The sequence below is a fragment of the Pelmatolapia mariae genome, linkage group LG14 (assembly GCF_036321145.2).
Source record: "Pelmatolapia mariae isolate MD_Pm_ZW linkage group LG14, Pm_UMD_F_2, whole genome shotgun sequence".
NCBI classification, from domain to species: domain Eukaryota; kingdom Metazoa; phylum Chordata; class Actinopteri; order Cichliformes; family Cichlidae; genus Pelmatolapia; species Pelmatolapia mariae.
Genome location: NC_086239.1, coordinates 39,505,922 through 39,523,024, shown reverse-complemented (window position 1 = coordinate 39,523,024; position 17,103 = coordinate 39,505,922). Strand labels below are relative to the sequence as shown.

The following is a 17,103-nucleotide window of genomic DNA, read 5'->3' as shown; positions in this document are numbered from 1 at the left end:
CGTGGTGTATGCTGTACAGTGCAGCGAGGAATGCCCAGACCTCTACATTGGAGAGACCAAACAGCCACTTCACAAGCGCATGGCACAACATAGAAGAGCCACCTCCACAGGACAAGACTCAGCAGTCCATCTGCATCTTAAGGTCAAAGGTCACTCTTTCGAGGGTGCCAATGTTCACATTTTGGACAGAGAGGACAGATGGTTTGAAAGAGGAGTGAAAGAGGCCATCTATGTCCACTGTGAGCGACCATCTTTGAACAGAGGCGGTGGTTTACGACACCAACTGTCTGCCATCTATAATCCAGTTTTGAGTTCCCTCCCCAGACGCCTTAATGCCCACTCACATCCTGGGCCATCTGACCTCAGGAATTCACATGATAGGGTGGGGCCAGGTTTCACAATGAGCTCACCCGAAACCCTGGCTGATTAGGTCCCACACCCGCTTTCACACCTTGGCTCATGTGATTAGAGGATCACCAGGGGGTCCTTTGTCCCTCTTTGGGGGGATACTCCCACTGGGTTTAAATCTGGGACTCTCGGCCATTTGACCTTAGAACTGAAGAAGCTTCTCGGATGAGAGGTGAAACGTCTTCAAGCAACTCAAAGAAGTCCAGACGCTTTTCTTTGCTAACTCCTTTGACTACGATGACCTGGATGACTGAGAACCTTCACAGACATCCATATACAAAAAGACATATTTGTCTACGGTCTCAGTGGCTGATGCTGCCCCACAGGCCTCAGTGTGAGCTTGAAGCCATTTATAATGTTTAAGTAGTTTAATGTGTCGGTGCTCACGATAAACACATTTTGAATGAAAGCCGGGGAACTTGGTAGCACAAAAACAAGTGACTATTCTTTGTGACCATATGGATCGGTCCCTCATATTACCATTATTTCACCCAGCACAGGGATAAACCCTGCAGGTATGACAACAGCAGGTGTATCACTCCTAACGTTTTCCACCTGGAGACAGCATTTACACTGAAATCTGCCTTTGGTGGCTTTTTGCAGCAACTGTGACATTCACTAGTAGAACTGACACACAAAACAAAACAACGACTACACTACACACTAACTACACAAGACAACACACTAACTTGAGACTCCAAACACGGTAAACGTCACGAGTCTCTCACCTGTGAAAACTCACTTTCTCCCTCTCTTTCGCTCGCTCACTCCTAAAACTTCCCCCTCTTCCTAAACAACCAAATCTCACGTTTCCATATATATTTTTGATTGTTTGACACAAATAGGGAAGGGTGTTTTTTTCCTTTTTTGCTCACAAGAGAAGAGTGTTTGCTAGTGCTGTCCTTAGGAAACGCCGTTTTTACCGTCTCTTCCCGTAGTAAACGCCTCTGTTTTATTTAGGAAAAAAACATCACGTGTACTTTTGATCATAACTCTGGTTTTACGTGGCCTATCAACACAGTTTAAAAACTGGTGTATAGTTTGAAGTCAGTACTTGTGACAAAAGTTGAAATGGAGACTCTGGGTCCGTCGAAAGCCTTAAGTTGGCTAGCTATGTATCGGGCTAATGTTAAAGCTTTCACTTGAGTAAAGTAACTCATATTACTGCTACTGCTAAGTAATGTTAGCTAAGTTACAGCATGCTCCATAAATCTCCATGCCATAACTAACCGCTATAATAGCGCTGCCGTATTGCATCACACTCAGTGCATTTCAATCATTTATCCCGCGGGTTTGATAGCTAGCGAAATAATAATCATAATTTTACATGTACTGGAAAATTATTTACTAGCACTCACCTATCATGCGACTGGAGAACGCAAACTCCGCCACTGTCGTTTTCTGTCAAACACTCATTAAAACAGCAACCTCCAGGTATGTTAGCGCACTCATCCCCGACTGTCCGGGGGAGGGGCGGGGTCACACATTAAAACAGACAGCGGTGCAAGGCAGCCCAGGCGGAGAAACTTTGCTTTTACATTTTGCGACTCATTTTATTTCTCTATCTGATAAGAAAACTATTCAGTCAGATAGTTATTTGTGGTGAATGAAATACAGTTACACTTTCAAGCACTTTTAAGCACCACATCTGAAATTCAAGCACTTTTCAAACCTTGAAAAGACAATATTAAAATTCAAGCATTTTCAAGGATTTCAAGCACCCGTACGAACCCTGTTAAATGCCCTGCAGGATGCAAACAGCCTGGTGATCTGTTTCAGTAACAGCTGAATCTTTGCTCACATGCATTTGGAGCAGATGGTTTCCTTTAAAGTCACTGCAACTCTGTATGTTCTGTATTTCAGTGGGAATGATCTGTCTGCACCACATGTCTGTGTAACTACACAACTGTCCGAACACACAGGCCGAAGCGTCTGTGATGAGCCTGTTTAGCGTCATCTTCAGCATAGGTTTAACAAAGCTCAGCTCCTCTGAGAACGTTTGAAATCTTATCCACGTCCTTCCTTCATCTCATTTTTCCATCAAAGTCAAGAATTAAAGAAACAACTTCTCTGATAAACTCTGTTTAATCCAGTCGAACACTGAAACTGAGACATTTTACTTGATTTATTTATAAGTCCATTTAAAAACCAAAGCGCTGTACAAAGCACAACAAACACACACAAAGAGAACAAAACAAACCTGAGTCACAGGTAACAGCTACGGAGCAAAAGCATGCTTTCAGATTTAAAGATGCCGAGTGTTGGAGACTGTTCAAAGTTTACACACAGCGATCACAAAGGCAACTTATCACCTTACAGTTTGGAGTATTTTTAGTTAAAAGATCGGAGAGGGACGAGGGAATCCATTAAGAGACTTAAAAACAAGCAATAAAATCTTAAAATCAATTCTGGAGCGTACGGGAAGCCGGCGTAAACGAGCCAAGCCCGGCGAAATTTGGTGGCGTTTACATGAGCCTGTCAGGAGTCGGGCTGCACAAATAAATATCAGCTCATGTTGAAGCGTCTCAAAGGTGTTGGTGTGGAGGCCAAAACAGGCCGCAGGCGTAGCAGGCACCAGAGGGGGGCTGATTGAAAACAGGCTGATGATTTTGAAATGGAGATGGAACAATTTCAAAATAATGGTCCTCAATGAAAACTCACAAAGACTCATCAGAGGATTCAGAGAACGCGGAGGAATCTCTGTGCGCAGGGACATGGCCGATAACTGCGACCTTCAGCAGCGCTGCATTAAAACATCCACGCTCAGCAGCTCGGCGTGTCGTCCACACGTGCAGGTTACTGCTCCATCACGGAGAAGGAGCCAGGTGGAGGAGCGTGAACCCAGAAACAGGACGAGGCAGAGCCAGCACCGCCGGGCAGCTGCTGTCCTCGGCTCACAGACCATCACAGACTGGCGTTAGCGAGGGAACGTGGACTGTCCATGCAAAGGACTCTGTGTTTTTTGTGCTGCGATAAATGAATAAATATGAGAAACATGCAGCTCGTGCTTCAAACTGTGAGCTCGCAGTAAACTGAGAGAAGAGCGGGGCTCAGCAGGAGGAGACAGTTAACTGTGATCAAATAAATCTGCACTTCCTCTGTTTACCCTCGGCCCCTTTCTCCCTCCTCCCCCACCCCGACTGCACCTCCACCCCCTCGCTCATTGTGTGGCAGAAGCATAAACAGCACAGCGCTCCACCCTGCAGGGAGAAGCGAGCGCTGATCCCGGACCAGGGCAGAGACATAAACTCAAACAGCTGCGCTCCGTTTTCACCACAACACCAGCTCACATACTGCTTATGGGCGCCATGGAAACCACCATGTGCAGTGCTAACTGTTAGCGTGTTAGCAGTGAAGCTGTGCTGAAGGCGTGAGGAGGATGATGATGATGATGATGGTCTGCACCAGAGTTTACAGCTGATCTGAACTCTGACCAAAACTATGCAGACGCCCCCCTCGCCCCTCCTCCACCCTCACCCCCCTCGCCCCTCCTCCACCCTCATCCCCCTCCACTTTGTAAGAAATCCCACAAAGTGGAGCTTCATGTTGTTTGTGCTGAGTAAATGTTTCCCTTCAGGCCTGTGGGGGCGCAACCGCCTCCTGGGGGGCTGAAGTTTGAAGGTTTCACTTTTTGAGTAGTTTGACTTTATTGAGCGCTTTGGTTTTCGTCACACTCCAGTGAAATATGATATTTTTACAGGGTGTCTTTATTGTTGTGGCAGCTGAATCACAGGAATGTTTCAGGGCCAATGAAGCATATGTTGAGCAGGTTGGTGGGGGCCCTGAGGGCCGACACACCTCAGAGCCACCGTACTGTCCTGTTTCAGCATCACGATCAAAACTGGACCCAATTGTCACGCTCGTAGAGGGCGACTCCTTTATAGTCTGACTGTATGACGTCTGTGACAAACGAGGCTCTGGACCAGCTGAGCTCAGTGAACTCTTTGCTGATGACTTTATGGACTCAGCCGCTGGTTTCATGTCTTAATAAATAAAACATGAAGTTCATTTTGAAACGATGTCCCGTTTGACCTGACAAGGGGGCGTGTCTGCAGCTGTGACCACCCCGAGGGGGTCGCACCTGAATGTGCAGACCTGCTGTCACACACGTCTCGTGGTTTCACAAAGACGCTTTTACGTGGACTACGCTTACATCAAAGGCAACTTTTGTAAGTATCCTGAAGGAACAGCCCCCCCAGCCCCCCCTGATACGACCTTTGACCTTTGATGGTTCAATCAGAAACAACACAAAGAGGGACTTTCCTAAAAGCTAGATGTCGGTGAGTGTGATGGCTTCAGACAAGCGTGGGCCCGCACATGAGCCCGAGTGAGTGTAACCATGGAAACGTGCGTCACACCGACACTTATCCGAGTTGATCTCAAACAGCCGACTCCACGCGAGCGTGCGAGCGCCGGCTCAGAGCGGGCGTTTGCCGTGAGGATACACTCCAGCTGGCAGAAGAATAACCGCTGCCCGTGTGCGCGTCCCAAAGGTGGCTGAGCCCAGGAACGAGCGGTGAGCTCCAGCAGCTTCTGAGGATGGATTTCTCCCACCGCGGGTCACAAAGGAGGCGCGGCAGCGGGTCTGTCTCAGTGTCAGTGGAGGGTGGGAGTGTCTTCCGGTCTGTCCTCGGAGGCTCCGCGGTCTCACGGTCCTGCTGTCCTACAGGAAACCAAAGGTTTCCAACTGTTTCCTTCCTCGGGACCCACACTCGGGGGCTGTCTCTCTCTCTCTCCCTGTCTCACTCTCTGTCAGTGTCTCTCATCCGGCTCTGTTCTCTTTAATTGATGACGCACACAGAGGGGGAGAGAGGGGGGAGTGGGTGAGCAGGTTGCTAGGAGACAGGAGTGTGTGTTATATCTCTCTGTAGAGGTTGATGTCACTCTGTGTGTGTGTGTGTGTGTGTGTGTGTGTGTGTGTGTGTAATTAAATAATGCCAGTGAATCATCTCCATTCAGCTCTAATGGAGTTCACTGCAGCTTATATAACACCTGTCTGTCTGTTCTGGATGTGAAGTCTGCTCTTTTGTCCCCTCACAGCCTCCGTACTCAAACACATGACCTGAGGTACAAACACCTGAACACGAGCTTCATCTCGGTGCTGCTGACGGGCCTGAAAAACTCCACATCCAAGAGCCAGTACATACAGTAGCCAGTACATCACTGCTCATCACTCAGAACCAAGCAGACGCCCGAGGACACCAGCGAGCTAAAAAGTATTTGTACACTCTTGAAAGGATCTGGATTCACGTGAATCGTCTGAACTGCTGTGAAAAGCATCTGATCTCTGGTGCAGACACGTTGCCCTCTCTGCTGACGCTCTGCACCATCCTCCATCACAGACTCTGGGCTCCTCAAGAGCAGCTGGATTTCACCTCATGCAGGAGACGTCTTCACTTTGAAACATCAGACTTAAAGGAGTCCAGGTGTTTGTTTTTTTAAGTACGTCAGACTTCAGACCATGACCGGGATGACTGGGAACCTACAGAGATGATCCAGCACTCGCTTTGATTTCTCAGAAGTCAAAGTTCTTCTCATTAATGTAGAAGACAGAGCATCCGGACTCGCAGGCTCAGAGGTTGTGTTTGGACTTCATTATCTGAACATTTCTCAAAATCCCACAGCTTTGCCTGGAATAATTCAGGGAAGCTAGCGCCACTCCGGCGCTCCAAACACGTCTCCTTCCAGGTGAAGCTGCGACTCTTTGAGTCTTTCATACTGTTTTGTTTTCCGTGGACTCGGAGTCAGTGCACGAAGAACCAGCTGGACTGGTTTTCCACCCGATGATACGCATCATGCTCGATGCAAACAGAATAACCATAATGCATCGGTCCTCCCCGAGGGGGGGAACAGAGGAGCCAGATTATCCCTCCTCCTCTGTGTTGTATGTGTATATACATTATGTTCACATATGTGTGCTTGTGTGTGAATGCGTACAGTTTTTGTATATGTATGTGCATATTTGCATGCACATTATATGCTATATACTCTTACATGTCTTACAATTCTTTTTTAAAATGTTTTCTTTCTATTTTAATTCTTTTATTATATTATCCCTCTGTTCAGCACTTTGGCCGACACTTGATGTCTTTTAAATGTGCTATATAAAAAAAAAATCTGATTGGCTGTTTTGGTCTCCAATCAGCTCGAAATGACGAAATGCAATATCCCAGAATCCATTTCGTCCAATAGTCAAACGAGGCAGTGGCGGAGGAACACAGAGTGGCGGAGTTTGAAATACAGTGGAACACTGGCTTACGAAGACCCCATTTAACGAAAGTTACGAAGGCACTTAATGGCAATATTTCTGCCGTGGTACGGCAAAATGCCCGCATAACGAAATAGATAAAATAGAAAATTTTAAAAAATTTAATAATTCCATAATGTTATGTACATGTACACGTACGTATGTATGCATGCATACGTATGCTTTCTTCAACCTCCGCCACCTCCTCCTCTTCGTCTTCAGCCAGCATTGCCTCACTTAAAAGGCGATGGAAAAAGGTGCTTCGACTTGCAAAAATTTTGACTTATGAAAGCCCCTCTGGAACAAATAAATTTCGTAGGTCGGGGTTCCACTGTACTACTCTTTCTGGGTCACAAAATAAACTTTTAAGATATTTTCATGCGAGAATGGTGCTGTGTAAACTTCTAATATCTGCTCGATTTATCGAGACATCACATATTTGCATAAGTGCTCTAACGTTTTCGGAGATGCCTGTTACCCACCAGCTGACCGGGTGGTCACTCGGGTTAAACATAATATAAAAGGCTGAACTGACAAAAAATCGGCCGACTGCACCACCAGGTATTACAGGAAAAACCATAAAGCCTTTAAACTAAAACAAACGGTGTTGTGACAGTGATGTACACTGTCTTGTTGGTATATATGTATGATTTGTATCACCTTCATGTTTCCCTCTCACCACATATCCAAACCGACATCATGACCAGCAGCTTTACAGCTGTGGCTCCAGCAAACATCAGCTGATACTAGAAATTAATATTAAATCAATTCTAACAACAGCTGATCAAGCTTAAACGTGCTGCTGTTGTTTAGCGCAACATCCGCTGGTTTCCTCTTTCTGGTGCAAAGTGGGCAATAAACAAACAAGAGAGACGATCAGCTGATCATTGATCAGTTTCATGATTGAAGTCGCAACAGGAGAGGGAGGGGGAGAGAATGAGAGGAGAAGAGGCAGCTGTGCAGCAAAGACAGAATAACTTCAGCTTTGTGTCTTTTTCATTCTAGCTGAAGTCCGGGACTAATCGCGTTCCTTTTCCTCTCAATACGGATGTATTGTAATTGGTCCAGCCCAGAGTTGATCATGACCAATTGGCTAATCCACCACCTTTCATTGTTTATACCGTTACAAAGACAAACAAACAAACATAAAAATGAAAAATCACCATCGGCCCACCGGGTAAATGTCCGGTTTGCCCAGTGGCCAGTCCAGCTATGCGGTCAGCTGGTGGGTAACAGGCATCTCCAAAACGTTAGAGCACTTATGCAAATATGTGATGTCTCGATAAATCGAGCAGATATTTGAAGTTTACACAGAAACATTCTAGCGTGAAAATATCTTAAAAGTTTATTTTGTGACCCAGAAAGAGTAATATTTCAAACTCTGCCACTCTGCGTTCCTCCGCCACTGCCTCGTTTGAGTTTTGGACAAAATGCATTCTGGGATATTGCATTTCGTCATTTCGAGCTGATTGGAGACCAAAACAGCCAATCAGATTTTTTTTGCATCCAAGTCTGTGATTGGCTGGTTTTGTGGCACAAATATAACGGTGTAGAGAAAGAGTTGAGCGCGCACGGGCAGAAATGTTGAGAGCGCGAGCAACACATTGTGAGCAAGGGCAAGTGCAAAAACTGAGCGAGAGGGGCTGCTAGTGTGTGTGTGTGTGTGTGTGTGTGTGTGTGTGTGTGTGTGTGTGTGGATAATAGCAAACACTGAAATACAGTTTTTGCACGCAGCAATGAATTTTGTTCACTCAAATTTAGCTTTTCTTCGCTCAAAATAAATTTCTCCTCAAAATGCAACACTTGCACCTGCAATTTTTTTTTATGTGCGCTCAGAATAGTGGCACAAAAATAACGCCATAAAAATGTGAACTGCAGTCAGCATCCTGTTGACTTTGCTTGTGGTGCGAGCAGCATGAGAACACAGAGCAGACGTTCCCGGTCTTTCTCAGTCCCGTGGTGTAAAATAAGGATGTTTAGCTTCAGCTGCTGATGCGTCTCAGTTTCCCTCGATTACTGGGGCGGGGCCATCTCTGTCAGCGTTAGTGACGTTGTCACGATCCTGGGTCTTTTGACCCAGCGTTTTGAGTTTTAATTTTTTTTTATGTTTATGGTTTATGTTTAAGTCCATTAGCTTATCTAAGTTCGTTTGCTTGGTAGTTCCTCCCTGTGTTTTCAACCCCTGTGAAGTCTCCCTTGCCCTTCATGTGTTTCATGTCTGCATGTCTTATGTTGTCAAGTTCATGTTCTCATGTCTGCGTCTCATTATGTTTCCTGTTTTATTTTGAAGAGGTCCTGTGTTCCTGTGTTTAGTTTTACTCTGTGTTCATGTGTGTCAGCTGTTTCCACATGTGTTTCCATTTCCCTCATTATCCTCCTGTGTGGATTTGGTCCGTGTGTTTTCACGTCGTGTCTTCAGGTATCCACGCCAGTTCTCCACGTTTAAGATTTTTTCATGTTCTAGTTTTAGTTCACCCAGTTTAGGTTTCACCCATGCCCTTTGTTTGTATTTATTTTGCCAGCCTTGATAAACTGCTCGTTTTCTGTTAATCCACGTCGCGTTTCACATTCTGTTTCGGTCTGCATTTGAGTCCTTTTTTCACAACACATACAGTCTGCCTCTGCCAGACTGTGACAGACGTGTATTTAATCTTTATTCTGAACCTGACCAACGAATTTTTAGTGTTTCAAAAAAGATAAACTTAATTACGGTCCTTTTGCTAAAGCCCTCCCCGACAGCTCAACACTTTTTACCCATCTAACTGTTGCAGCACATTCATCCGTCATCTTGATGACGCAGTGCAACGATCAACTTGGCAAAATGAAACAGCTGTTGCTTTCCAAACCTTACAGGAGAGCCTGACTGATGCTACACTGCCTAAATTCTGTTGTTACAGCGCCGATGCTTCTCATTAATCCTGGGAAAAGCGTGAGTGTAGGAATGGTTGGAGTCTTTGTTGGTTCTAAGACAACATTCATCAGTGTTCGTCAGTGTCGACCAGCACATCAATCCAACATCTCGGTGTCAGCAGATTGAAGCTCATCACACAAAGCTGTTAGAGGCCATGAAAGAGCCTGTGAAGGTCACACTCGGGAACTTTAAGCCAATCTGTTCAGACACTGGCAGCTAAAAAAGTTCAAAAAAAAGAAAAAAACCTGGCTGGTGTCAGAAGCGACGTTTGAATTCCCAGCCTGGTGGGGACGCCCATTCGCCCATTCGCCGCCACTTTCACTCCTCGTCTTCGGAGTAAAAGCAGAGCTATCAGCTTAACGCTGACTCAGGCCCGGCGCCTTTGTTTGTGCCGTGAATCGTGTTCGGAGTGTAACCACAGAAACCGGCAACAGTCGCTGAATTACTGATGGGTGAAGAAAACATGATTACGGTGAGTCTGTGCAGAGCCTTTCACAGGCTCTCTAATTGGATTTTGCGTTCCTTTAAGCGGCGCTCAGGAAGACAACAGCTCGGCGAAAAAAGCAGCTCCTGAAGGGGAGCGGGCGCTAACACCCCCTCCCGTGGAAATAACACCAGCTGCTTTAAAGCGGGACTTTCAGCAGGTCTGCCGAGTCAGAAGAAAACAGCATTTTAAAAACTGCAGCTTCGCTCAGACAGGATTAAAACCGCAGGGGACGTCAGTACTCCCTGTAGTCCCGGATCAGCTCGCTGCTCGGGCGCTGAGCAGGAAAATCACGGAAACCTTCACGCTGCAATCTTCTTCTTAGTTTGGGTCACGGCGTCTACGATGAAGGGCAAGAAAACAAATAGAGAACAGAACAAATCAGGCCTGAAGACCGCTGCACCAACATCCCAGGAAAAGGAGCGAAAACATTCCCCTTAAATCAGGTAGCAGCCGCTCATCGTGACCTCCAGTTCTTCTGCTGTGAGCTTTCCTTCAGGGAACAACTATAAAGACCTGAGCAAGTGTCTTTTTGTCTGATTTCCCAACAGATGGATGAACTTGTCTGTATTTATGTTTCCCTTTGGTTTTAAAGGTGACGCCCTCCTAGGAACAAGTCTCGCCATCGTCGGCCATCCCGGTAAAGTTTCCAGACAGTAATCTGAACCCCAGAGCGAAATAAATGAGAAATATCCCAACTTTGATTTAAGGGTCACCGAACAGTCGCTGACTGAGATTTTGTTCTGAATTAGGCTTTCTCCTGGAAGTTATAATCCCACTTACACACACATCACAAAGCACAGCCCAGGGATGTGCATGTCAGCTCACCTGGGCTGCAGGTGTGTCTGTGAGTGTGAATGGCTGCCTCACTGACAGCCCAGGGTGAGCCCGAGTTCATTACTCCAGGTCATGTCGGTGCTCTCAGACCTAAAATAGCAGCACCACGGGGAATATGCTGTCCTCTGTCTCTCTGTAGGAAAGACATTAACTTCCTGACCTGATGATGGCTCACCTTAGTGGAACAAAGCAGATTCCTGTAGAGCAGGGGTGCCCAATCCCAGTCCTCGAGAGCTACTGTCCTGCAGCTTTTAGATGCATCCCTACTCCAACACAGCTGAATCAAATGGTTTGATTGCCTCTTCAGCATGCCATCAAGTTTGGCAAATGCCTGATAACAAGCCATTCATTTGATTCAGGTGTGTCGGAACAAGGATCCATCTAAAAGCTGCAGGACGGTAGCTCTCGAGGACTGGGATTGGGCACCCCTGCTGTAGAGGCTTCAATCACAGACACGTGTGTGAATAATGTGTGTTACATACATACAGCACTAATACTCAGAGCTGTAATACCCTGAACCTAACTCAACCTGAGCCTAACTCATCCTGAACCGAACTCACCCTGAACCTAACTCAACCTGAGCCTAACTCAACCTGAACCGAACTCAACCTGAGCCTAACTCAACCTGAACCGAACTCAACCTGAACCTAACTCACCCTGAGCCTAACTCAACCTGAGCCTAACTCACCCTGAACCTAACTCAACCTGAACCTAACTCAACCTGAGCCTAACTCAACCTGAACCTAACTCAACCTGAGCCTAACTCACCCTGAACCTAACTCACCCTGAGCCTAACTCAACCTGAGCCTAACTCATCCTGAACCTAACTCACCCTGAACCTAACTCACCCTGAGCCTAACTCAACCTGAGCCTAACTCATCCTGAACCGAACTCACCCTGAACCTAACTCACCCTGAGCCTAACTCAACCTGAGCCTAACTCATCCTGAACCGAACTCACCCTGAACCTAACTCACCCTGAGCCTAACTCAACCTGAACCTAACTCAACCTGAGCCTAACTCATCCTGAACCGAACTCACCCTGAACCTAACTCACCCTGAGCCTAACTCAACCTGAGCCTAACTCACCCTGAGCCTAACTTAACCTGAGCCTAACTCAACCTGAGCCTAACTCACCCTGAGCCTAACTTAACCTGAGCCTAACTCACCCTGAGCCTAACTCAACCTGAGCCTAACTCATCCTGAACCGAACTCACCCTGAACCGAACTCACCCTGAGCCTAACTCAACCTGAGCCTAACTCATCCTGAACCGAACTCACCCTGAACCTAACTCACCCTGAGCCTAACTCAACCTGAGCCTAACTCATCCTGAACCTAACTCACCCTGAACCTAACTCACCCTGAGCCTAACTCAACCTGAGCCTAACTCATCCTGAACCGAACTCACCCTGAACCTAACTCACCCTGAGCCTAACTCAACCTGAGCCTAACTCATCCTGAACCGAACTCACCCTGAACCGAACTCACCCTGAACCTAACTCAACCTGAGCCTAACTCATCCTGAACCGAACTCACCCTGAACCTAACTCACCCTGAGCCTAACTCAACCTGAACCTAACTCAACCTGAGCCTAACTCATCCTGAACCGAACTCACCCTGAACCTAACTCACCCTGAGCCTAACTCAACCTGAGCCTAACTCACCCTGAGCCTAACTTAACCTGAGCCTAACTCAACCTGAGCCTAACTCACCCTGAGCCTAACTCACCCTGAGCCTAACTTAACCTGAGCCTAACTCACCCTGAGCCTAACTCAACCTGAGCCTAACTCATCCTGAACCGAACTCACCCTGAACCGAACTCACCCTGAACCTAACTCACCCTGAGCCTAACTCAACCTGAGCCTAACTCATCCTGAACCGAACTCACCCTGAACCTAACTCACCCTGAACCTAACTCAACCTGAGCCTAACTCACCCTGAGCCTAACTCACCCTGAGCCTAACTCACCCTGAACCTAACTCACCCTGAACCTAACTCATCCTGAACCGAACTCACCCTGAACCGAACTCACCCTGAACCTAACTCACCCTGAGCCTAACTCAACCTGAGCTAAACCAAGTCTCACTTTAATCCTAAAACCAAGTTTTCATCTTCAAAAGTTCAACTGACAGAGGTCAGAAACACCAATCTGCTCTCTGCACACACACCCACACACGCACACGTGCACACACACACACACACGCACACACACCCACACACGCACACGTGCACACACACACACACACACACCCACACACGCACACGTGCACACACACGCGCACGCGCGCACACACACACACGCACGCACAGAGCGTATACTCGTTCGCATCAAACTGGCGTGACTTTATAAACTGAACACTAAAGCTGCCTCGTGACCTTTACCACCTGCAGGTCATCACTACGGCAACCACCTCCCATCCCAGAGGGCACATCATCACTCACAGTGACTCCTCATTGACCCCTGACCCTCCTCCACCCTCCGTCAAACTTCCACCCAGTTCCAAGCCTGTATCTCTGCCCAGTAAACTCAACCTGCTCTGCAAAACTCAGATTTAAGAAACTGTGACGGCGCATTCAGGATCAATCAGTTAATGGAGAAGAAGTCTCAGCTCCAGTCATTAGGATGATGAAGACGAGGGTGGGGAGGACGATAAAGACCGGTTATTAGAAGAAATGGACGGGAAATATTCTGCTGCCAGCTGGAAATGATGATGATGATGATGGAAATCTGATTTTCAGCGTTTCACAGCTGAGGAACAGGAGCAGGCGGCGGCTCTACCAACACACAAGAGGCCAAGGAAAAAGATGATGATGGTGACGTAAGTGATGAAGGTCAGAGGTCACACTCGCACACGTCTTCGTTTGTTTTGTTGCTCAGATGGAAACTGTGGGAGTCTTAAGACAGGAAGTCACAGAGCTGCAGACAGGAAACAGTAAACCCTGCCCAGCCCACACACACACACACCAAACAACCAAAGAAAGTGGATAAAAACTCTCTCCGTGTCAGTTAGACTGGAATGAAGGTTTAATGGTGCTGGTGTGTGCTTGTGCAGCTGCACTGTGAGAATGACACACGGGACCCCGAAACACAGAGCAGTCTTAAACATCTGTACCTTAATGCAGCGACACAGCAGAGTTTGTACAGAGGCTGTTCAAGCCTGCAAGAGCCCGTCTTTAAACAGACACCCAAAGACCGAACCAAGTCTGAGCCCCTCTGCATCATCAGCACACACACACACAGACACACACACACACACAGACACACACAGACACACAGAGGTCAGGACCTCTGACATCACATGTCTGACATCCAGTACAACGTTCCCTGACGTCCAATCACCTGCTCTGTATGTATAATTGCAGGGTCTGCACAGACTTGTATTTAGTTGCTATCATCTCTTCATGAACTTTTCCACTCCAAGTGAATCAGCATCAAACGTGACCTCAATAAAAACCACCCGAGGGCTTTCTTCCCCTGAGCTCGCCCCCTCAGGCAGTCTGTGCATCAGCCTGTTTCAGTCTGAGATCCTTGCAGTCGCCAAACCGGACGGTTCACTGAAGGCCAACAAGCGATGCTTTGTTTTCCAGACTTTCCACAACTTCCTCTAAACTTTGTTAAACACTTCCGGGAGAGATTTTCCTTCCAGGAACTCGCCCATTTAAACTCAATTAAGCTGAATAATAATCTTTTAATTCCAGGAAACTATTGATACGTTGCATTCACGACTGCAGACACAGCTCATGTCATATTCTCTGTGAGACAAACTGCAGAGTGCAAACTCGTGGAGCTGTAAAACAAAGTGTTCCTGTTTGCGTCACACTGCAGGGAGCGTCTGTCACTTTTAGGGGGCTCGGCTGTTTGTTGGACCGTTTGGTGTTTGGCTCTCTCGGCTCAGGTCTCTCTGTTCTCAGTGCAGATAAATCAAATCAAGCTCCAAACAGGTGAAGTCTGTTCAACACTGCAGCTTGATCTAAGACATGTGATGATGTTGCTCCAGCACACTTCACCAAGAAGCTCACGTGGACAGCTGATACCACCCACTCGAAGCGTGAGCGCTGATGTTTCACCAGCAAAGTGACGGCGCAGGGTTAAACGGGGCCGACGGGCTGATCCTGTGAACGTGTCAGTCTGAGGCCTGCAGGTGTGGATCTGCAGGTCTGACAGCACAGTCACACACGGAAACCTCAGTGTGTCACTCCTGTACCAGTGTACTCGGTTACTGTCTGAAGCAGTCAGCATCAGCTGCTTCTCTCTGACTGAATGCAGTCAGAGAGAAGAATGGCTGCTGCTCGTACCTGTGCAGGGAAGCCCTCAGCTATCATCACAGCACTCCTGGGTATTTAAGGTCCAGCCCAAAACTTCCTGTTCTGCGAGTCTTGCGAGCCCATCGCAGGTTACACTCCCACTATGCAGACACATTGTTAAATAGCTAATAAGAAGCTAAATCACTGTCAGACAGCAGCTGCTGGTTTTACACACAGACCTACACACAGTTAAAGCACAACACCTCAAACAGACTCACACCTCAGATATCCTCACATTCACACACGTGTGTCTGCGTTCCTGACAAATCACATCGCTGCAAAGGTGAGTATCAGATCTGGAGTACCACAAGGCACCCGATGAGGACCTCTGACTCTTATTTGTTTTATTTATGTGCAGTTGCTCCCACTTCCACCCACACCCTGATGACACTGACTTATCTTTGCATCCTGCCAGCAGACCCCAGTCATCCACGCAAACCCAGCAGGACAGATAACAGAGCAGTGTCCTCTGGGAGCAGGCAGCCTGCTGTACACTCGCTTTACTTTATTTCAGAGAAAACTGATTTTGGTCTGTACAATTAATGTCCTGCTTCGTAACACCTGTACAGGATGGAGTTAATGTTTAAACTTTACATTAAGAAGGGCGTGGCCTCTTTGACACCTGGGTGGTGATACAGGTAGCTGCTGGGCTTCACCCTGGGTAACAGGAGTCCCTGAAATACTGGCTGCTACTGAGTTACAGGTATCGATGTGTGTGTGTGTGTGTGTGTGTGTGTGTGTGTGTGTGTATACCAGTGGGTGGTGTCATGTATCTCCATCTTTACTATACAGTCTATGTTTTAATCAAAGTGTGCAGGAGCAGATTTACCTGCAGCCACAAGCTAACTGTCTACCTCAGCTCAACAACGTGAGGAGAAGAAGAAGAAGAGTGTTTTTGTCTGTTCTTCTTCTGAGGTTATAAACAAACCTAAACCAGAGGGATCAATGTGTGTGTGTGTGTGTGTGTTTACAAACCTGTTGTGTCACACTCATTTCTGATCAGGCTGTTTGATCCGTGACGTCACTGTCAGGTCAGCCCTGATTTCAGGCCTGCCAGTGTTCCTGCTCACGCGCACGCATGCACACGCACGCGTGCACACACACCGACGACAGTGATTGACAGGTGATCAGCATCACAGAGAACACGCGTGGGCTGCGAGTGTCACGCGTCCGGGCGCGGTGTGTGTGTGCGTACTCACGGTGTTCCGGAGGTCCTGCAGCGCTACGCTCATCCTGGAGCTCCGTCCCCGAAATCAGAGCGCTACCGACGACCGCTCCGCCGGCCCATCCTCCCGGGTGTCCGTCCGTCTGTGCCGCGCTCTGGCCGTCTGTGTGTGCGTGCGAGTCTGTGTGTCTGTGCGTGTGTGTTGTCCCGGTCTCCTTTTGTCTGTGTGCAGCAGGAGCAGCAGGAGGAGGATCGGGAGGTTTTTCGGTTTTCTCCGCTTCCCTCTCTCTCTCTCTCCCTCTCTCTCCTCAGACCCCGCCCAACATCCAACCAGCCTCTTCCTCTCACAAACAAACACACCCCGAGACACACAGGGACTGACGTCACTCACACGGCCCTACGTCACCTCCTCCAGCTCCTCATCGCTCTGTGGCTGCGGTAAGTTTTCCTCAGTTCCGCACTGAGTTTTTTGTGAATTCACCACGCGTGGCCTCATTCACCCCCTTCGGGGCGAAAATCCGCCGCTGTTGGCCCTCCTCCTCCCCTAATATTACACTTTCATTACTTCCTCCAACTCCCAGAATCCACGGCGGCAGTGACTCCTGTGACCGCAGAGCTTCAGCCTCCACGACCCTGAAGGTTTAACGTTACCGCGCGCACATCACGGCACGGTCACCGGCATCCGTGATTACGTTACTCAGATCAAACCGAACAAAGTGAAAACTCTAAAAAAAATATATGTTCAG

General features: G+C 47.7%; 1 protein-coding gene across 2 annotated transcripts in view; it reads right to left on the bottom strand.

The window, feature by feature from the left end:
• The window catches only part of ece2b (endothelin converting enzyme 2b), a 38,651-nt gene extending 21,960 nt beyond the window's left edge, over nt 1-16,691 (bottom strand). For both annotated transcript variants that reach the window (XM_063494338.1, XM_063494340.1), the window contains exon 1: nt 16,392-16,691. In XM_063494338.1, coding sequence (XP_063350408.1) covers nt 16,392-16,424 — 33 coding nt within the window. In that variant the 5' untranslated portion in view covers nt 16,425-16,691. The remainder of the gene's footprint in view (nt 1-16,391) is intronic.
• Between the last annotated feature and the right edge of the window lie 412 nt (nt 16,692-17,103).